Below are 22,483 nucleotides of genomic sequence, written 5' to 3'. Positions count from 1 at the left end.
TTTCGCCCCATTTTCTATAATCTGTTGTATGTCATGACAGTATTTTGAAATACTCCTCGAGACTACTTCTGGAGTGACAGACAGAATTAAAGGAGGGAAGTAGATTGGAGGAGTCCATTTCTGTGACAGCCAGGTTTCAAAAACAAACCTAATTGCATATGCTTTAAATTTATTGGTACTTTCCCAATAACATAATAAGCAGTCCTGTGCTATGTTTAAACAGTGAAGTTAAAAGATAAGTCTAATGTTTTAAAACTGGTACCCTGAAATACAATTGTTACAGTTTCAGATTACAGCAGATACTGGAATATACAGCACTTAAATGTAGTAATCCCTTTGCATTCTTTCAAATTTCAGAATCAATTTGTTTGGTAACAACCACTTTCTTACTTTGGTGCCATAAAAGTTGAATTTGCATTACACATTCAGGGCTGCATTTCAGATGAAAGATACAGCCAGAACCCTGTCTGCCCTGTCAGACTCTGACAGTACTTCAGTGTGAGGATTCATCTGCACCCAGAGCCAATTTTACCCCACTCCATCTTGTAATGTATGGGAACTTGAACGAAAGAACGAACACGAACGCACACACAAACACAAAACAAAAACACTGGAGGAACTCAGCAAGCCAGGAAGCATCTATGGGGGGGGGGGGGTAGGGGAGAGGACTGACAGATGTGCCTGATCTCATGATTCAAGATTATTGATCACAAGTGTAACGAAATATACAATGAAATATATTAGAGAGTGAGAGAGTGTGTGTTCCCTCTGACCTTCCCCTCTCGGAGGCAGAAAGTTCTACCTTAAGTAAAGCCTCACTTTTGTCCCCCTGTGCCCACACCTCAGTGAGTTCTGTGCCCGCCATGATGCTGAGCTTTTCTTCTGCCATCTGTCTCCACCTTCTTTGGCAAGGATTCTCCACCCAGCACCAATGACCCCTTCTCCCATCTTCAACCCTCCCCTCTTCCTGGACACCCCACCCTGGTCTTCTGCCTGCTCTGGACCTTTCATTGCCAACTGCCAATGGGACATTAACCGTCTAGACTTTAACACTCCTCCCTCCTATTCCAACCTCACTCCTTCCGAATGCTTAGCTCTCCACTCCCTCTGCACTAATCCTAACCTCACCATCAAACCCACAGATAAGGGAGGTGCTGTAGTAGTCTGGCGTACTGACTTCTACCTTGCCGAGGCTCACAACAACTCTCAGATACCTCCTCTTACTTACCCCTCGAACAGAACCACACTAAGGAATACCCGGACATTGTCTTCCACACCATTACTGACTTTATTAACCCTGGGGATCTCCCATCCACTGCCACCAACCTCATAGTTCGTGCACCCTGGACCTCCCATTTCTACCTCTTACAAGCCTGCCTATCCAGGTAGACCCATTGTTTTTGCTTGCTCCTGCCCCAGTGAACTCATATCTGCATACATTGACTGTGTTTTATGGCCCCTAGTTCAGTCCCTTCCTACCTACAACCATGACTCTTCAGACACTCTGGATCCTTTGAATGATTTCAAGTTCCCGAGATACCCGCCTGTGTGTGCATCTGTCCAACTACCTGCGCGTGCTTGTCTGTCTGCGTGCGTTTGTGTGTTGCACCAGATTCCCCAATATCTGCAGAATCTCTTGTGTTGATCTACAGGAACTTGCTGAGAACAATTTGGCTGCAACATTTCAAAGTTCAAAGTAGATTTATTGTCAAAGTACACATATGTCACGAAACACAACCCTGAGGCTCATTGTCTTGCAGGCATACTCAATAAACCCATAGACTAATAACCATAACAGGTCAATGAAAGACTGCACCAACTTGGATATTCAACCAGTATGCACAAACTGTGCAAATACAAAAAAGAAATAATAATAATAATAATAATGAGTAATAAATATCAAGAACATGAGATGAAGAAACTTTGAAAGTAAGGTTATGGGGACAGTTCAGTGATGGGGCAAGTGAAGTTATCCCTTTTGGTTCAAGAGCCTGATGTCTGAGAGATCATGAGAGATCAGGACTGTTCCTGAACCTGGTGGCATGAATTCTGATTTGAGTCTTGATGAAGGGTCTCGGCCCGAAACGTCGACTGTTTACTCTTTTCCACAGATGCTGCCTGGCCTGCTGAGTTCCTCCAGCTTTTTGTGCATGTTGCTTGGATTTCCAGCATCTGCAGATTTTCTCGTTTGTCTTGGGTGTGAATTCTAATGCCCCCATACTTTTTTTCTGTTGGAATTTCCTACATTACCACACTTCAAAAGTACTTCACAGGCTGCAGAGTGTGTTGGGAATGCACTGAAGGGCATATGGAAGGTGCTACAGAAAAGTCTTTCAAGCAAGATTTTTTTTGCTTTTCCATTTTACAGTCATTATCTGAGGCCTGGAGGTATTTATCTGTCAAAGCCACATAGAAGGTTAATAACACACAAAGAATGTTGGAGGAACTCAGCAGGGCTGACACCCTTCAGCAGGACTCTTGTTTGTGAAAGGGACCAGACTAGATTTTTCGGGTATGGAACGCAAAAGTAAGACTTGCATCTCTAGTCTTTTTCACCACCTCAACATGCTTGAAGTGCTTTCATTTTCATAGAAGTGGTGACAGATGTCTTAAGAACTCAGCAGGTCAGGCAGCACATCTATGGAAAGGAATAAAGAGGTGATGGTTTGGGCTGGACTGAAATTTACTCTCTGCAATTAAAATGTCATCAGTGCATGCCTGCAGATTTCCCTTCTATATTGCAGTTCCCTATCAGTGAGTGAGTGGCACTGTAAAGTTTTATGCTCATTGGTTAATTATGAAGATAACACACATTCCATGCACCACATCAGTTCTTTCTGACTTCTTTGTAATAACACCCCAATGAAGGGTCTCGGCTCGAAACATCAGCTTTTAATTCTTCACAGATTGGACCACAAGACGCAAGAGCAGAATTGGGTCATTCGGATCTTCCGGTCTTCACCATTCCATCACAGCTGATTTATTACCCTTCTCAACCATATTTTCTTGCTTTCTCCATGTAACCTTTAACAGGCTTACTAATCAAGAGCCTATCAATCTCAGTTTTAAATGTACCCAATGACTTGGCTTCCCAGCCATCTGTGGCAATGAATCCCCTTCTGGCTAAAGAAATTCCTCATCTCTGCTCTGAAGACACATCCTTCTATTCTGAGGACATGCTTGCTGGTCCTAGATTGCTCCACTATAGGGAACATCCACTCCACACATTCATTCTATTGAGGCCTTTCAATGTTCAATTGGTTTCAGTAAGATCACCCCTCATTCTTCTAAACTTCAGCAAACACAGGTCCAGAGTCATCAAATATAATTCATATGCTAACTCCTTCATTCCTGGGATTATTCTCACTTCTTGTCCTGCTGTGTTTCTCCAGCATTTTGTGTGTGTTACTCTGGACTTCCAGCATCTACAGAATCTTTTGGGTTTATGACTGATGCTTGATCTGCAGTTCAGTTGAAGAATGGTCCCTCAACTCAGTACAGCAATAGGGGAGTGCTATGCTGTAAAGGATGATGCTCCCCTGCAACCATGGCCTACTCCAAAAAAATGGTCCTCAAAATACGCCATTGTTGTTCATTTAGAACTTGCCACAGACTACTTTCAAACACACTGAGTGGCCACTTTAGTAACCCGGTGTGATCTGCTGCTGTAACCCACCCATTTCAAGATTCGACGTGTTGTGCATACAGAGATGCTCTTCTGCATACCACTGTTGTAATGCGTGGCTATTTGAATTACCGTCCCTTTCCTGTCAGCTCGATCCACTCTGGCCATTCTCCTCAGAACTCTCTCGTTAACAAGTTTTTGTCCACAGAACTGCCGTTCACTGGATTATTTTGTTTTGTTTTCACACCATTCTTTGTAAACTCTAGAGACTGTTGTGCATGAAAATCTCAGATCAGCAGTTTCTGAACACCAGCAATCATTCCACGGTCAAAGTCACTTAGGTCACATTTCTTCCCCAGTCTGTTGCTCAGTCTGAACAACAGCTGAACTTCTTGACCATGTCTGCATGTTTTTATGCATTGAGTTGCTGCCACATGATTGGCTGATTAGATATTGCATTAATGAGGTTATGAGGAGTACAGGTGTAGCTAATAAAGTGAGTGCATTTAACAGTTGGAACTATGTTTTCCCCTTCCTTCACACTTATTACAAAGACAGAAAGCTGACGTGGTTCATGGAATGTGTGTATCTTCAGAATCAACCAATAAGGAACATAAAACTTTATACTGCTACTTACTCACTGATAGGGAACTGCAATATTAAAAGGGAATCTGAAAGCGTAGACTGATGGCATTTTAATTGCAGAGAGTAAATTTATCCTCTGGGGTGGAGTATTTTAAATTTATATTCTAGGCGGAAAAGTGGGTGAGGAAGAAGATCAAAAATTATTGCTCAAAAAACAAAGACCAATTTCTGTTCCTATTTACATTTGGAACATAGAGCATTGAACAGCACAGCACAGCAACAAGCACTTTGGCCCACAATGTGGTGAACCAATTAAAGCAGTAATCAAATGCCTAACTAAACTAATCTTTTCTGCCTATATAATGTCCATAATCTTTCCATTTTCCTCACATTCATGTGCCTATCTATACATCTCTTAAAAGTTCCGAATGTATCTGCCTCTACCATCACCCCAGACAATGCATTCCAGGCACCCACTGCTGTGCAAGAACCTTGCCCTTCACATCGCTACTGAAATTACCTCCTTAAATGCATACCTCTTTTCAACTCTTGGGAAAAGATGTCGTCTGAAAAAGGATCTAGTAGTCTAGATATTGTCTGTTTACTCTACCTATGCCTCTCATTATCTTATAAACTTCTGTCAGATCTCCCCTTAGCCTCTGCTCCAGAGGAAACAACCCAAGTTTGTCCAACTTCTCCTTAGTACACATGCCCTCTAATCCAGGCAGCATCCTGGTAAACCTCTTCCGCACCTTCTCCAGAACCTCAACATCCGTCCTACAATGGGGTGACCAGAACTGTAAGCAATTCTCCAGATGCATCCTAACTAGAGTTTTATAAAGTTGCAACGTAACTTCCTGACTTTTGAACTCAATGTTTTGACTAATAGAGACAAGCATGCCATATGCCTTCTCAACCTCCCTATCAATGCTGTAGCCACTTTCAGGGAGGTATGAACTTGGACTTCAAGATCCCCCTGCTCACCATTTGGCCTACTAAGGTACAGCATTTCACATTTGGCTGGGTTAAACGCCATCTGCCATTTCCCCAGCTATATCTACAACAGATTTACACCTCATAGTTTTCTTTGCCAGTCGTCTACGCTATCCCCATCACCAATCATTGTATCGCCTGCAAACTTACTAACTCACCCATCTACATTTCTTACATTTATATTGCTCGACAGGAACTAGCGATGAAATGGACTTTTAACATTGTAAACCAGTGGGTTGTTGTTATGTCTACCGCTCGCTGTGAAAATGGGGGACACCTCCCTCTCCCTTGCCAGGGAGAGAGAGAGAACCTGTGCTTTGTCGAATGTCGGATGAAATGCGAAACCTTTGGGGTAAAGTCTGTGTCTTTGCTATTGCTCAGCACACGCTTGGGCTCAGTGATGGTACTGATGCACTTTTTTTTGCTGGTGGGGGGAGGGGGGATTGTTACTGCCGTTTACACGCGGGAGAGGGGATCTGGGGAGGGACTTTGGGGTTCTCACGTTTAACTGTCGTTCATTGTTTGGGGCACTTCCCTGTTTTCGTGGATGTTTGTGAAAAAAAAGCATTTCAGGATGTATATTGTATACATTTCTCTGACATTAAATTCGACCTTTGAACCTTCGAATACAGAAGCAAAGACGTAATGCTGAAGAATTTTCTTTTTAAATAAGGGATTGGACAGACAACATTTCAAGTATTGTGAGCAGTCTTGGGCCTTTTACCTAAGAAAGGATGTGCTGGCATTGGAGGGGGTCTTGAGAAGGTTCATGAAAATGATCTCAAGAATGAGAAGGTTATTGTGTAAGAAGCATTTGATGCTCTGGGCCTGTACTCAATGGAGTTTAGAAAATTAAAGGAGGTATTTCACTGAAACCTATCGAGAACTGAAAGGCCTGGATAAGAGTGGATGCAGAGGGGATGTTTCTAATAGTAGGAGAGTCTAGGACCAGAGGAAGGTAAATCTATGGAATTCATTGCCATAGACATGTGTGGAGGCCAAGTCATTGGGTATATTTAAAGCAGAAGTTGATAGGTTCTTGATTAGTAAAGGTGTCAAAGGTCAGGGGGAGAAGGCAAGAGAATGAGGTTGAGAGGGATAATAAATCAGCCATTATGGAAGGCAGAGCAGATTCGATGGGCCAAATGGCCCAAATCTTTTCCTATGTCCTTATGCTCTTCTTAAGCTTATATGATAAATTGTTTCATGGTGAATACATTGAGGTCATATTGGGGGTAAATTGAAATTCCAGGAAGAACATTAACAAGGAGTTTATTGTTTGACCGGGGCTACCGTTAATTCTACCAAAACAGAAAGGAAGAAATAAGGATAGTGCATTGGAAATAGAGTTACTGTTTCAGGTTAATGATTTGTGATCATGACTTCTGACTGAGAAACTATTGACCCAAAATGTTCATTTCTCCCTCAAAAGGATGTAACTGCTTAAATCGGGGAGAATTTTGGTCGATAGATTTTTGGACTCTGAGGGAATCATGTGACTGGCAGAGATAGTGGATTTGACGTCTAAGACTGGCTATGGCCTAACAGTCTTCTTTTCTAAAGTTCAAAGTAAATTTATTATCAAAGTACATATACGTCACCATATACAACCTCGCGATTCATTTTCTTGTGGGCATTCACAGTAAATACAAAGAAGCAAATAGTAATAGTAATAAATAACCAATACATAGCGAGAAAATGAGATGAAGAGGCCTTGAAAGTGAGTTCATTGATGAGTAAACTCTTCACGGGCTTCCAACCAGGTACAGGTATCAATTTAAACCGCTGAACATGAATCTCAGGGTAGTACATGCTGAGATACATGTATTTTAATAATATATTGACTTTGAACTTTGGAACTTTGTACTGTGGTATAACTATGGTCTGTTGCTGTTCCAGTTTCCTTTGTTCTGAAACAATGTTCAACTTCTCTGGCATTATGGAGAACCAATTTCATAGACAGTAGGAATGATGAGGATAAAGAAAATCACATACCTTGCAAATTAGCTAGTATGTATTCAAAGCCTTCTGTTGCTTTTATCTGATTTCTTCTAAATCTGGCAAGGCCGAATTCCTATAGTACACAAAAATTCTGTTTTTAGAATATGCAATCTGCAACAAACTTAGCTAGAATGTTTTAAAGAGAGGCAAGGGTCTGCAGGTCTTGGAACCAACAGCAACAAACAACGGGCTGTGGTAGCAGAACTGTTAGCACGATGCTCTTCCAGCTCGGGGCATCAGAGCTTGGAGTTCAATTCCAGCAACCTCGGTAAGTTTACATGTTCCTTCCCATGTGTGAGAGGATTTCCTCCGGGGGCTCTGATTGCCTCCCACAGCCCAAAGATGTACTGGTTAGTAGGTAAATTGTCCTGCGATTAGGTTAGGGTTTAAAATCGGTGGGTTAGGGCGATGAGTTGGTAGGGCCCGTTCCACACTGTATCCCTAAATAAAATGAACCCAGCAGGTCGAGCAGCATCTGTGGGAGGAAAGGAATCGTCAATGTTCCAGGTCAAAATCCTGCATCAGGACTTGATGCAGTGTTTAGATCCAAAAGCTTAACAATTCCTCAACCCTCCAACTCTGGGCACCTTTACAAAAACTGCTTGACCCAGAGTTCCTCCAGATTCTATTAAGTCTGTTGCAAAGAAGCTCCAGCAGACAGGAATATTTTCGGGGAACCAAGAGATTTTGCTCTCAAGATTTTAAACACTTAACATAAAGGATAACCAGAGAAACAGAAGGGTAGCACAGCAGTGCAGTGGTTTGGCATAATGCTTTACAGCCCCAGTGATCAGGTGATCCAGTGATCAATTCCCACTACTGTCTGTATGAAGTTTGTACGACCTCCCCATGACTGCGTGGGCTTCCTCTGGGTGCTCCAGATTCCTCCCATGTTCCAAAGACACACAGGTTAGGGTTAGTCCCCTGTGGGCATGCTATGTTGGTTCCAGAAGCATGGTGACACTTGCAGACTGCCCCCAGCACAACCCTTGGACTGTGATGGTCGTTGACACAAATGACGCATTTCACTGTCTGTTCTGAGCTGACAAGTAAAGCTAAGCTGATACCACACTCAAGCAATCCACTGATTACACTGAAAACACCTCCCATGAGTGTGCTCATTGCATGAACATGTGGGAACCAAAATTTCACACTTGTAAATGCAATATAATCTGTTTTGTTAGAATGAAGAAGAATGTTGCTAGCCTGGACAACTAATTTGAGTGCTTGATGCCTTTCGGCCTGTATTTGCTGGAGTTTAGAAGAATGAGAGGGGAATTTCACTGAAACCTATTGAACATTGATAGACCTAGATAAGGAGGATGTGGGGAAGAAGTTTCCTATTGCGGGGGAGTCCAAAACCAGAGGGCACAGCCTTAGAATAGAGGGACATCATTTTAGAACAGAGATGAAGAGGAATTTCACTAGGGGATGGTGGAATTCATTGCCACAGACGGTTGTGGAGGCCAAGTCAGTGTGCACATTTAATGTGGAGGTTGATTAGTAAGGGCATCAAAGATTTTGGGTAGAAGCAGGAGAATGGGGTTGAGAGACATAATATATCAGCCATGATGAAATGCAGAGCAGACTCAATGGGCTGAATGGCCCACTTCTGCTCCTTTGTTTTATGGTCTAATTCAAGTTTGAACCCGAATACCATTTGCAATTCATACTATTGTTGACATGGGTAGAAAAACTCACAATTATGTCCAAAGCCTTACATCCGCACACAAGAGATTAGTTTATTTGTCACAGGTATATTGAAACATACAGTGAAAGGTGTTGTTTTCACTAACAACCAACACAACCTAAGAATGTGCCGGGGGCAGCCTGCAAGTGTCGTCACACACTCTGGCGCCGACACAGCATGTCCATAGTGCTCCGCAGAACAACACAGAACACAATTAGCATCAAAATTACAGCAAAACAAGCCCCATTCCTCCCTCCCTTCCACTCACCCACACACAGAAACAGTCCTCCAACTCCTATACAGGTCCCGTGGCCTCCAGTCTTCAGGCTTTGACAAAACTTAATCAACCAACTCTATTTTGAACTCATTAGAATATAATAATAATAACAACTTATCTATAGAGCAAGCATGCAGATGAAGTAGTTCAAAGTGCTTTACAATAGAAGAGGAAACATGAAAATAAAATAAAAAATTAAAATAAACATGAAAATTATATGATCACAAGACGTAGTTAAAAGCAGGGTTAAATAAATAAGTTTTAAGCTGGCATTTAAAAGTGTCAATTGAGTTTGCATCCCTTTATGGTGCAACTGTAACAAAAACCAATTTACCCCAGGATCAATAAAGTATGACTACTATGAATATTATAGTTTTAGGTATTAAATTCCACAGCTCAATAGTTCCATTTGATATCAGAGAATATATACAAAATGCAACCTGAAATTCTTGTTCTTCGCAGACATCCACAAAAATAGAAATGCCCAAAGAACAAATGACTGTAAAAACATTAGAACCCCAAAGCCCCCTACTCCCCCACATTAGCAGCAGCAAAGCAATGACACTCCACCCCCCCCACACTTATTTCAGCAAAAAAGTGTCAGCATCCTTCACCCACTACGCAAGCAATAGCACTAATTTAGGAGTGTAGTTCAAAAAAGCTGACCTGTCAATTACCTTTTGAGGGAGACTGTTTAAATTTAAGAGACCAGCGGAGGGAAGCTGGACTGTAATGGCTTTGGGAATAGAGGTGAAGCAAATATTCACGTCTGCCGGTTGACTGGCAGAATATGAAGGATTTTCCTAATTGTTTGATAATATTTCACTCAGCTACATGCAGAGATTAGTGGTGAAACATCACACACATTTACCAGTCGAGAGGATTTATTACCTGAATTGCCCGCGAAAAGCCAAATACGCTTGAGGAGACCCGTGCCTCTCGCTGTACTTGTGTGCATGCTGGATTTTCCGGGTTTGGACGATACACACATTTTTCCTCCACTAGCTGAAATGAAGGAAGTTCAGAAATGTTAAATTTGAAGCTTATGTTCTGTGCTGGTCATATGGCACAAAAAAAAAACACAACACAACTTCAGGAACCACTCTGCTCAAGTTTGGAACCTCCTGATCAGCAAATTTTCTCCTAATCTGATTTTTACAACACATGTATTAAGTACTGGAGAGAATATGGCTAGCTTCTGTTCAGACAAACTGTCTGGTTTGGTGCAGCATCCTCTCACTGTACATGAAAACTGCAGCTAACAGTTAGATCAAATTAAAAGGCATTGGCTGCAGGCTACCATCACTGCAGGACTGCTATGTGTCCAGCGCAAAGAAGTGGGCAGGTACAAACCGTTCGTGAATCATTGTGGACACTACTAACCCACCGCACTGCCCTTTTTTAAAAGCTCCGTTCTGGAAAATTCTTTCGGCTATTAAAACAAAAACCACACCACCATAAATTTTCTTCCTCCACACAGTAAATCTGATGAACCACTCTAGTTAGCACCCCTCCCCCCAATTATAACCCCATCATTGCACTGTAAACAATTTAATCTACTTTTTATAAAGTTGTTACAGTGTAAATACATCTGGTATTTATGCCCATTTTATTCCATATCTGTATTTTAACCTCTAACTTTATTTTTTTTAATAAAATTCTTTCTTATTATCGTTGAATATTGTTGTTGCGCCAACACAGCACAGCAAATTTCAAATATATGGTGAATAATGTTGATCCTTCATCCTGTTATGATGCCACACCAACAGTTTGACATAGGAATAAATCACCAAACAGGCAAGGGGGCCAGAAACTGCCCTTTGTAAACCTCTGGACCTCCAAAAACTTATCAGGAGAAACTTGGAAAACAAAAAAAATCCTGAGCTGAGTTTCTGTAGCTTGCACATGCCTTTTTAAAAATAAAAACACACAAGAGATTCTGCAGATACCAGAAATCTTGAGCAACACACAAAAAGTGCTGGAGGAACTCACAGGTCATGCAGCATCTATGGAAGGGAATAAAACATCAACGTTTTGGTTGAGACCCCGAAGGTCAACTGTTTATTCCTCTCAATAGATCCTGCCTTTTTTTTTCCCCTAAGTGGTCAGCAATTGCCAGTGTTGCTTGACATCATCCAGTAATGCTGAAAGAGATTAGCTATTTATCTCATTAACCTTGCTGGATACGGATTGGCAGCTCTGCTGTGTGTCTAAGTGGTTTTGAATGATGGACAAGTATTGGCTAAGTTGGCAGAATTTATGACCTCACTCCTATGCCTCCACTTAATGACCCATTCACAAGGCAGCCTTTTCAAAATCAGCTCTGTGCTGTAGTTCATCTCTGAAAAGTGGGCTACTAATGAGCGTGGCACTTATGTTGTTTACCAACCCATTCAGCTTTAAAAATTACACAGCTCTTTGTTTTAGTCTCAGAATGATGAAAGGTGCTGGAATAGGGCCAGTTCCCATCCACCCTGTTTGTCCCACTCCCATCAGGCAGGAGGCTATGTAGCATCCACACCAGGACCACCAGACTCAAAAACAGTTACTTTCCCCGAGCAGAAAAGCTGATCAATACCTCCACCCACTAACCCACCCCTCCACACCACCAACTACCACTACTTTTCATTTCCTGTTAGTCAACTTAAGTACAGACACTCTCGTGCCTAGCACCACTTAAAATGGATGTACAATTAATGTATATAAGCTATCTTATGTATTTATATTGATTTAAAAAAAATTATTGTGCTCTTTAACTCACTGTGTTTTACTTTTGTGCTGCATCAGACTTGGAGTAACAATCATTTTATTCTCCTTTACACTTGTGTACAGGAAATTACATTAAACAATCTTAAATCTTGAATTTCAATCCCCATAACTGTATAAAAAGCTCACAAATTTCACGTGCGATGATGTCAACTGGACACTGAAGGAAGTCTGGTGTTCAGTTCTGGTTGCCCTATTATGGGATGGCTGTGGAAGCTTTATAGAGGGTGCAGAGATTTACCAGAATGCTGACTGGATTAGAGAGCAAGTCTAATGCAGGTAGGTTAAGTGAGCTTGGGTTTTTCTCTTGGGGTGAAGGAAGATGAGAGGTGATTTGATAGAGGTATACAAGATGATAAGAGGCATAGATTTTTCAGTCAAGATGATGCCAGTGTACAAAATTCCCTTGGTTGACATCTTCCAGATAGTTTACGGAAGTATCTATTTTACTTCTTTTATGCCTGTTTTTCCACTATAAATATATTTTTGGGACTGTTAGAGTCAGTGATTTACAGTTTGGAGATTGTTTGAGTGATCTAGCACTTTGCTGGCTCTGAGGAAATTCTGGGAAGAGTACTCGGATAACCTCAAAACTTCGAAACAGGGCAACAGCCGATGTTCAACTCCATTTTGCCAGTGAAAGCGTCCATTATTTGCCAGTTAAAGTGTTGAGGAAGATTGAGATATTGAGGCGAATGCAGAGGCAAGAAGAGTTCAGCACTGACTGCCTACCTTTTGCTCACTGCCGAGAAGGAGTCTGTGAGCGGCCTATCGCTGTCTGGCTCACTGTGGCAGGTGGATAGGCCTCTCTGCCTTGTGTGGCATCTCTTTCTTTCCATGAATGTCAGTGATATCGTAGGATGGTGTTGTGGTTCTGTGTTTATGGACTGTGGATTTTTTCAGACATGGGTTTTATCTTGGTGTTTTTTTAATTGCCTGTTCCTTTTCTGTTTTGTTGTGAAGGGAGGGTGTTTGGGATTGATGCTCTGTTGTGTTAACATAGAAAACATACAGCACAATACAGGCCCATCGGCCCACAATGCTGTGCTGAACATGTACTTAGTTTAGAAATTACCAAGGGTTACCCATAGCCCTCTATTTTCCTAAGCTCCATGTACCTATCCAGGAGCCCCTTAAAAGACCCTATCGTATCTGCCTCCACCACTGTTGCTGGCAGCCTATTCCATGCACTCACCACTCTCTGTGTAAAAAAACTTATCCCTGACATCTCTTCTGTTAGCTTTTTTTTGCTCAGGGGAGGGGTTGTTTTTTTTGGAGAGGGGGTGGGATTCGATGTTCCTGCTTTTGTAGGGAGAGGGGGGTTTTGGGAGGTTGGTAATCAGGATGTTGTTCCTTTTTGTAAGGAGGGAGGTTTGATGTTTCTCTCCAAACGACTTTCATGTTCTTTGTTTCATGGCTATCTGGAGAAGACAAGTTTCAGAATTATATAGGATGCATGCCTTGATAATAAATGAAGCTTTGAACTTCCTTCAGTGGACAGCTAGAGACTTTTTCCAGGGAGGAAATGGCTAATACGAGTATATGAGAGGGCATAATTTTAAGGTAAGTGGAGGAAAGTATTGGGGGGGGGGGAGAAGAATGTCAGAGGTGGAGTTTTTACAGCGAGTGGTGCAAGTGTGGAATGTCCTGCCAGGGTGGTGGCACAGGCAGATACATGAGGGATATTTAAGTAGTATGGATGAAGGAAAAATTGAGGGCAATGTGGGAGGGAAGAGGAAGGGTTTGATTGATCTTGGAGAAGGTTAAAAGGTCAGCACAATAATGTACTACACTGTTCTGTGTTCACTAACACATTTAGCCTGGCTTCAGTTTCAACATGATAAATTTCATTTCCCCCATATCTGCAACTGTATAAAAAGTTCACAAGCTTCCATAGAAAGCAGCAAGTGTGATGCCTGCCAAATATTGAAGGAAAAGACTGCACCCACCATGAGACGGGTGTGATTGATATTCCACGTCAATGTAGTAAACGTTCGGTTTTGGAGATCAACTATGGAATCTTCGACAACAAAAACGGATCGGGCTAGGTTTGTGGGGAAGACCATCTCTCCCCATCGAGGCAGGCGATTAGTCTTCGTAAGCAGGCGTCTGGACAGCAGCTTGCTGTCGGGGGTCACCTCACGGTAAATCACATCTTCAGTTAACACATGTTTGCTGAAATACAAAAAGATATCCGTTGAAATTGTCCATGGTAATAAGTTCTGCACACATTGTACTCGTACAGACCATAAGACAGAATCAGGTCCTTCGGTCCATTGAGTCTGCTCTGCTATTCCAGCACTGCTGATCCATCATGCCTCTCAACCCCATTCTACTGTCTTCTCCCCGTAACCTTTGACTTCCTGATTAATCAGAACCTGATTCCACAGCAATCTGTGGCAATGAATTCCACAGATTTACCACTCTCAGCCTACAGGAAAATTTCCTCATCTCTGTTCTGATTAGACGTCTCTCAATTCTGAGGCTATGCCTTCTGGTCCTAGGCTCCCCCACTACAGGAAACATCCTCTTCACATCAATAGGTTTCAATGAGATCTCCCTCCATTCTTCTAATCCCCAATGAGTACAGGCCCACAGCCATCAAACCCTTCTCATATGTTAGTGTTTTCATTCCTGGCATCATTCTCATGAACCCCCTCTGGACCCTCTCCAATGACAGCACGTATTTTTTTTTTCCAAATGAAGGCCCAAAACTGCTCACAATGTTCCCAGTGAGGTCTGACCAATGCATTATAAAGCCTTAAAGAAAAAACATTTTGGCTTTTGTATTTCAGTCCTCTCCAAATTAATACTAACATTGCATTTGCCTTCCTAAGTTAACCTTTAGGGAATCCTGCACAAGGACACCCAAATCCTTCTGCACCTCTGATTATTGAATTTTCTCCTCATTTATAAAACAGTCTATACCTTTACAGGTTTCCCCCACCATCCGAAGGTAGAGCGTGCCTATGAATGTCGTAAGGTGAAGAAGCAATTACCATTTATTTATATGGGAAAAATTTGTGAGCGTTTGCAGACCCAAAAAATAACCTACCAAATCATGCCAAATAACACATAAAACCTAAAATTACAGCAACATATAGTAAAAGCAGGAATAATATGATAAATACACAGCCTATATAAAGTAGAAATACTTTTCTACAATCATTGCTGCACTGTTCTCCGTAGCGAAAATCTCATGCAAGCGCTCTCGGCAGAAACACTCTCTCCAGTAAGCTTTAAGCTATGAAGCTACCAAATCATACCAAATAACACATAAGAATACACAGCCTATATAAAGTAGAAATAATGTACGTACAGTGTAGTATCACTTACCGGAATCGGGAAGACAACGCCGAGCACACTGATGATGGTGTGTTAAGCTGAGTCGTCGGAGGTTGGGGTGGTGCAGTGGCCCCCACCCTCCAGGCCATGGACCGATATCGATCCGCGAAGCATGCAGTGATGCGGCAGTAGCCGGGACGCATCCAGCACATCTTTAAGAAAAAGCCGAATTAAACAAGCTAATTAATTAGGTGCCGCCCGGCTCACTTATTTCGGCTTTTTTCTTAAAGATGTGTTGGGTGCGTCCCGGCTACCGTTACATGCTTCGTGGATCAGTATTGGTCTGCAGCCCGGGGGTTGGGGTGGTGGGACACTGGGGTGTCATCTCATCGTCGTCTGTATCCATGAGGGCAGGCAGGTCATCTTGTTCTGTGCCTGCCTACCTCGATGTCAAAGGCCGAGGTTCGTCATCTGCTGTGGCTGATGTGGAAGGCTTGAAAAACGACAGTATGCTTGACTGCTGAGCCTCGTGCATTTTTCTATCATACAGTTCTTTGTAGCACTCAAACCATCCTGCAAATATGCCCTAAACTGACGTATCCTTTCAAAATTAAAGTTGTACTTTTTTGCAATCATTGCAGTGAAAATCTCATGCAGTTGCTTCACGTTCAGTTCCTGGACGACTTCACTTTCGGTCCGTTCGCTACTGCATTCGGTTTCGATTGTTATCCTTTCCTCTTCCAATTGCATCAGCTCTTCATCTATCAGTTCTTGGTCATGGGATACCAAAACTTCTTCAACATCATCTTTGTCAACTTCCACAAGCCAAACTCACTTTGTCCTTACTTCGTTCACCACGATTGAAACGCTTCATTATGTATAGTTTTACGCTAAGTGTAACACCCTTGTGAGCTCTATTAGGCTTTTCCGATACCTTAGAACACACCTTGCTCACGGCTGCTCACAGGCACCTGTTTAAACAATGCCGGCGAGAATGCAGTTCCGGGGGAGGAGCTTGACCGCTTGGGGTGCCCGCTGCTTTTTATCGTGCACTGCTTTTCTCGTAACAGTGAAAACACCTTCTGTTAGTGAAAACAGGTAACTAATGTAGGTCTTTCGTAACAGCAAGGTTTCGTAAAGCGAACGTTCGAAAAGCGGGGGACACCTGTACTCCTTGTGCCAAAGTGCATGACCATGCACTTCCCTATGTTACATTCCGTCTGCCACTTCTTTGCTAGCCCATTCCCCCAAATTGTTCACAACCTTCTGCAAACACCTTGATTCCTCAACACTACCTGTCCCTCCACCTATCTTGGTATCGTCCACAAACCTGGCAACAAAGCCATCAATTCCTATTTCCAAATCATTGACATATAATGTGAAAAGAAGCAGTCCCAACACCATCCACTGCGGCACACTACTAATCACCAAGAGCCAACCAAATAAACAGAATCCACCGACTCCTCCCCTTTGTGTATCCTGCTTGTTATTTTCTCAAAAGATTTCCAACAGGTTGGTCAAGCAAGATTTCCCCTTGAGAAAACTATACTGACACCATGTTTTACCATATGCCTCCAAGTACCCTGAAACCTCATGCTTAATAACAGACTCCAACATATTCCCAACTACTGAAGTCAGGCTAAATGGCCTCTAATTTCCTACCTTCTTCTTAGTAATAACAATATATTCGCTTCTGTCCCCTGACACATTCACACTTCTGGCATTCTGCTAGTATCATCCACAGTGAAGCCTGACACAAAATACTTAAGTTTGTTTGCCATTTCTTTGTCCCTCAGTACTACCTCCCCAATGTCATTTTCCAGCAGTCCGATATCCACTCTCGGATCTCCTTTACTGTTCATATTTTTGAAAACAAAAGCTTTGTATCCTCTTTAATATTATTGGCTAGCTTACCTTTATATTTCATATTTTCTCCAGGGCTTCATTCGTTGTCTGTTGGTTTTTAAAAGTTTCCCAAATCTTTACTAATTTTTTGCTATATTTTATGGCCTCTTTTGCTTTTATGCTGTCTTTGACTTCCCTTGTCAACCATGGTTGCCTCATCCTCCTTTTAGAATACTTCTTCATCTTTGGAATGTATCTTTCCTACGCCTTCCAAATTTCCCTCAGAAACACCAGCCATTGCTGGTCTGCTGTCCTCCCTGCTTAGTGTCTCTTTCCAATCAACTTCGGCCAGATTCTCTCTTGCGCCTCTGTAAATCCCTTTATTTCACTGTAATACTGATACATTCAATTTAAGCTTTTCCTTCTCAAATGGCAGGGTGAATTCTATCATATTATGATCACTAGCTCTGAAGGGTTCCTTTATTTGAGCTTCCTAGTCAAATTTGGGTCATTACATAACACCCAATCCAGAATTGCTGTTCCTCTGGTGGGCTCAATCACAAGCTGCTCTAAAAAAACGTCTTGTAGCATTCGATGAATTTCCTCTCTTGGGATCCAGCACCAACCAGATTTTTTTAATCTACAGTTGCAAGAAAAAGTTTGTGAATCCTTTTGCAATTACCTGGTGTTCTGTGTTACTCATAAAATGTGGTTTCCATCTTCATCTGAGTCACAATAATAGACAAACACAATCTACCTAAACTAATAACACACGATCAATTATACTTTTCATGTCTTTATTGAGCACATTGTTTAATTATTCACAGTCCAGGCTGGAGAAAGTATGCAAATCCTTATATTTAATAACTGGTAGAACCTCCTTTAGCAGCAATAACCTCCACCAAATGTTTCCTGTAGCTGCTGATCAGATTTGCACAACAGTGAGGAGGAATTTTAGACCATTCCTCCATACAAAACTATTTCAGTTCATCAATATTTTTGGGATATTTTGCATGCACAGCCCTCTTCAGGTCATGCCACAGCATCTCAATTGGTTAATGTCTGGACTTTGAGTTGGCCATTCCAAAACATAAATGTTCTTCTTTTTAAACCATTCTGTGGTTGATTTACTCATGTTTCAGATCATTGTTTTGTTGCATCATCCAACTTCTATCAAGCTTCAGGACACTGACTACTATCCTGGCGTTCTCCTGTAAAATGTCTTGATACAATTTTGAGTTCATAGTTCCCTCATGAATGCAAGCTGTCCAAGCCCTGAGGCAGCGAAACAGCCACAAACCATGATGCTCCTTCCACCCTGCTTCACAATTGGGTTGAGGTTTTGGTGTTGGTGTGCAGTGCCTTTTCCTCCAAACATAACAACGCTAAAAAGTTCAACTTTTTGTTTCATTTCTCCACAGAACAGTGTCTCAGAAGTAGAACATCCAGGTGGTCTTTTGCAAACTTGAGATGTGGGGCAATGTTTTTTTGTTTGGAGAGCAGTGGTTTCCTCCGTGGTGTCTTTCCATGAACGTCATTCTTGTTCAGTGTTTTTCTCATGAACAGAGACTTTAGCAATTTTGAGAGATTTCTGCGGATCTTTTGCTGTTACCTACTGGTGGGTTCTTTTTCACCTCCTTCAGCAATGCACATTGTGCTCTCGGTGCGATTTTTGCAGGATGCCCAGTTCTGGGGAGACTAGCAACAGTACTGAATTTCCTCCATTTGTAGATAATTTCTGCTACTGTGGTCTTTAGAAATACTTTTCTAGCCTTTTCCAGCACCATGTATCTCTATAATTCTTCTTCTAAGGTCCTTTGAAAGTTATTTTGATGGAGGCATGGTGCACATAAACAGATCTTTCTTGAGAAGAGCAGGCTCTGTCAGTAACCTGACCTTGTGACTTTTTTTTTAAAAAAGTAGGGCAGGGCACCTCTCAACCCACACCCCTAGTCTCAACTCGTTGATTGGAACACCCGACTCCAAATAGCTTTTGTAGGAGGCATTACCCCAGAGCTTCACATACTATTTTGAACCTCGACTGTGATTGTTTAAATGGTGTACTCAATATCAACAAGAAGTACGTTCTTATCTTAGCAAGGATGTGCTGAAACTGGAGAGGGTTCAAAGGAAGTTCATGAAAATGATTCCAGGATTGAATTGTTTATCATATGAAGAGCGTTTGATCCTGTATTCACTAGAATTCAGAAGAATGAGGGGTGATCTCATTGAAACTTATCAACTGGTGAAAGGCCTTGATAGCGTGGATGTAGAAAGGATGTTTCCTATGGTGGGAGGGACTAAGACCAGATGACACAGCCTCAGAATAGAATGGTGTCCTTTTAGAACAGAGATGAGGAGGAATTTCTTTAGCCAGCAAGTGGTAAACCCGTGGAATTTTTTTGCACACAGGCAGCTGTGGAGGCCAAGCCTTTATGTATATTTAAGGCAGAGGCTGATAGATTCTTGATTGGTCAGGACATGAAGGGATATGGGGAAAAGGCAGGAGACTGGGGAAAATTGGATCAGGCATGATGAAATGGCAGAGCAGACGCGATTTGTCTAATTCTACTCCTATATCTTATGGTCTTAATTGTATGTTTTTAGTTTAGGCAGACTGTGTTTGCCTATTACTATGACTTAGATGAAGATCAGACCATATTTTATGAGTAATTAATGAAGAAAACCAGGTAATTGCAAAGGGTTCACAAAATTTTTTCTTGCAACTGTACCCCATGACATAAGCCTTTTTAAAATGCCTTGTCTATCTCGTAATTTGTATCCCACGTCCTGGCCACTGCTCAGAGGCCTGTATACAACTTCCATCAGGGTCTTTTTACTCAGGCAATTTCTTAACTCCACCCACAAGGAGTCTACATCTTCCAATCCAGTCTTTCTAAGGATTTGATTTCATCTATTGCCAACAGAGCCACCCCACCCCCTCTGCCTACTTGCCTGTCCTTTTGATAGAATGTGATGTTAAGCTCCTAACTATGATCTTCTTTCAGCCACGACTCAGAGATGCCCACACCATACGTGCCAAACTCTGTGCTACAAGATCATTTACCCAATTCCATACAGTGTGTGCATCCAAATATAATGCCCTCAGTCCTGTATTAATCATCCCTTTTGATTCTGGCCCCCGGTTACACTTTAACTCCTCCCACTGACTGCAATGTTGCTCTATCACTTACCTGTTCTTCCTCAGAGTCTCACTACACACCGCATTGACTTGTATTTGATGGATATATTGCAAAAGGTTTATAAAATGCTTAAAGATTAGCTTTATTTGTCACATGTACATTGAAACTCATTTTTTTTTTGTATCAATGATGTACGCAGTTCGACTGTGCTGGGGCAGAAAATGAGCCACAAATATTGCCACAGTCTGGCGCCAAATAACATGGCCGTAACTCACTAACCCTAGTCCTTCGGATGTGGAAGGAAACCCACTCAGTCATGGGGAGAATTTACAAACTCTACAGTGGCGGGAAATTGTTGGAGGTGCCGTAATAGCGCTATGCTACAGTGCCGCAACGAGAATTACTTAACACACTTGTATACCATGGAAGTAGGCCCTTCAAACAAAAAGGACCACAATGATCACATTTACACTATTCCCATTTTTACACATGTATACAGCCAAACAAACATGGTTCCCCTGGGGCCAAGGTGCAAACCACAGTACATATAGTTATGATCTAGCACATACGGTCACAAAATAGTATCTTATTATCCACATCCATCAATAGACCATAAGGCACAGGGACACAATTAGGGTACACGGCCCAGTGAGTCTGTTTCACCATTTGATCATGGCTGATTTATTTTTCCTCTCAACTCCATTCTCCTGCCTTCTCCATGTAACCTTTGACAGACACCCTTACTATTCAAGAACCTATCAACCTCTGCTTTAAATACTTCTGATTACTTAGCCTCCACAGCTGCCTGTAGTAATGAATTTCAGATCTACTGCACTCTGGCTAAAGAAATTTCTCCTTGTTTCTGTTCTGAAGGGACATCCTTGTATTCTGGTGCTGTTGATAATGAGGAGGGAGAATAGGTTGCAGGAAAATGAGAGAACAAGATTGGTGGAATTAGCGAGCTAGCATGGCCCAGATGGACTGAATGACCTCCTGCATCATAATAATCAACTCTGCTAAGCACCCAAAGATAAATTTCATCATCATTTTATGCCAAGTCATGTGACATGGGTGATGATAGTCCCTGGCCATGATTGTTCTTGGTAAATGTTTCTACAGAAGTGGTTTGTCATTGCATTCTCCTGGGCAGCATCCTTACAAGATGGCTGACTCCAGCCATTATCAATACTTCAGAGATTGTCTGCCTGGTGTCAGTGGTCACATAACCAAGACTTGCGATATGCACCAGTTACTCAAATGACCATCCATCACCTGCTCTCATGGCTTCACGCAACCCTGATCGGAAGGCTAAGCAGGTGCTACATTTAGCCCCAGGGTGGCCTGCAGGCTAGTGGAGGGAAGGGCTGCCTTACACCTCTTTTGGTAGAGACGCATCTCCACCCTGCCACCCATTGTAACTACATGTACTTTGTGCTGTGGACACTGTGTTTTGCACTTTGGCTGTGGAGGTTTGCTATTTCGTTTGACTGCATTCATGAATGGTTGAATGACAATTAAGCTCCTCCCGGGAGGGCGGAGAAGATGGCGGCGCGACGTTTCGGTGATGAATATCTGTTATTTGTCAAGTAGGGGACCGTGCACAATCCTGATTTGATGGAGACAGATGTGAGAGCACAGCGGAACATCTGGAAAACTTCTGAAATGCCCGCTTCGCTGCCGCTGCTACTGTGTGGTAACCGGAATCTCCGGAGCTGAAGGCCCCGAAATCCTCGGTTTTGCGTGTTTCAGCGGTCGGGGAGAGGTCGAGGGCGCTCGGCAGAGGATAGCGCTCAGGAGGCTGTATTGGAGGGGCCGGTCGGAGGCTCGAAGTTTTCGGACGGATGGACTCAGGGTCGGCTGCTTCCAAAGTATCAGCAAGTTGACGGTGCCTGGAGGTTTATGGCAGGGAGTTTCTCCCTTTTGCCACCTGCTATCGGGGACTCGGGAGTCGATCGACTCGGGGACTTTGAGACTATTTTTACTGTGCCTATAGTCTGTTCTTTAACAAATTATGGTATTGCTTTGCACTGCTGTAACTATATGTTATAATTATGTGGTTCTGTCAGTGTTAGTCTTTGGTCTGTCTTGTTCTCTGGGATATCACTCCGGAGAAACATTGTATCATTTCTTAATGCATGTATGAATTTCTAAATGACAATAAAAGAGGACTGAGTGTTCTCATAATCTAAGCTTGAACTTGAACTTCTGAAAACCGTTAGTGATGTTGAAACTATTGCTCATTTTTCATATGAGAAACCAAATCAGATTTAAGA

At 42.3% G+C, this 22,483-nt stretch overlaps 1 protein-coding gene across 8 annotated transcripts in view; it reads right to left on the bottom strand.

The window, feature by feature from the left end:
- The window catches only part of LOC140197530 (PRELI domain-containing protein 1, mitochondrial-like), a 67,959-nt gene that overhangs the window by 5,531 nt on the left and 39,945 nt on the right, over nt 1-22,483 (bottom strand). For all 8 annotated transcript variants that reach the window (XM_072257582.1, XM_072257581.1, XM_072257580.1 and 5 more), the window contains 3 exons: nt 13,887-14,112; nt 10,063-10,176; nt 7,199-7,277 (listed from right to left, as the gene is read on the bottom strand). In XM_072257582.1, the coding sequence (XP_072113683.1) occupies nt 7,199-7,277; nt 10,063-10,176; nt 13,887-14,112 (419 nt within the window). The remainder of the gene's footprint in view (nt 1-7,198; nt 7,278-10,062; nt 10,177-13,886; nt 14,113-22,483) is intronic.

This window comes from Mobula birostris, chromosome 5 (genome assembly GCF_030028105.1).
Source record: "Mobula birostris isolate sMobBir1 chromosome 5, sMobBir1.hap1, whole genome shotgun sequence".
Lineage (NCBI taxonomy): Eukaryota > Metazoa > Chordata > Chondrichthyes > Myliobatiformes > Myliobatidae > Mobula > Mobula birostris.
This window is presented reverse-complemented; position numbering and strand designations above follow the sequence as displayed.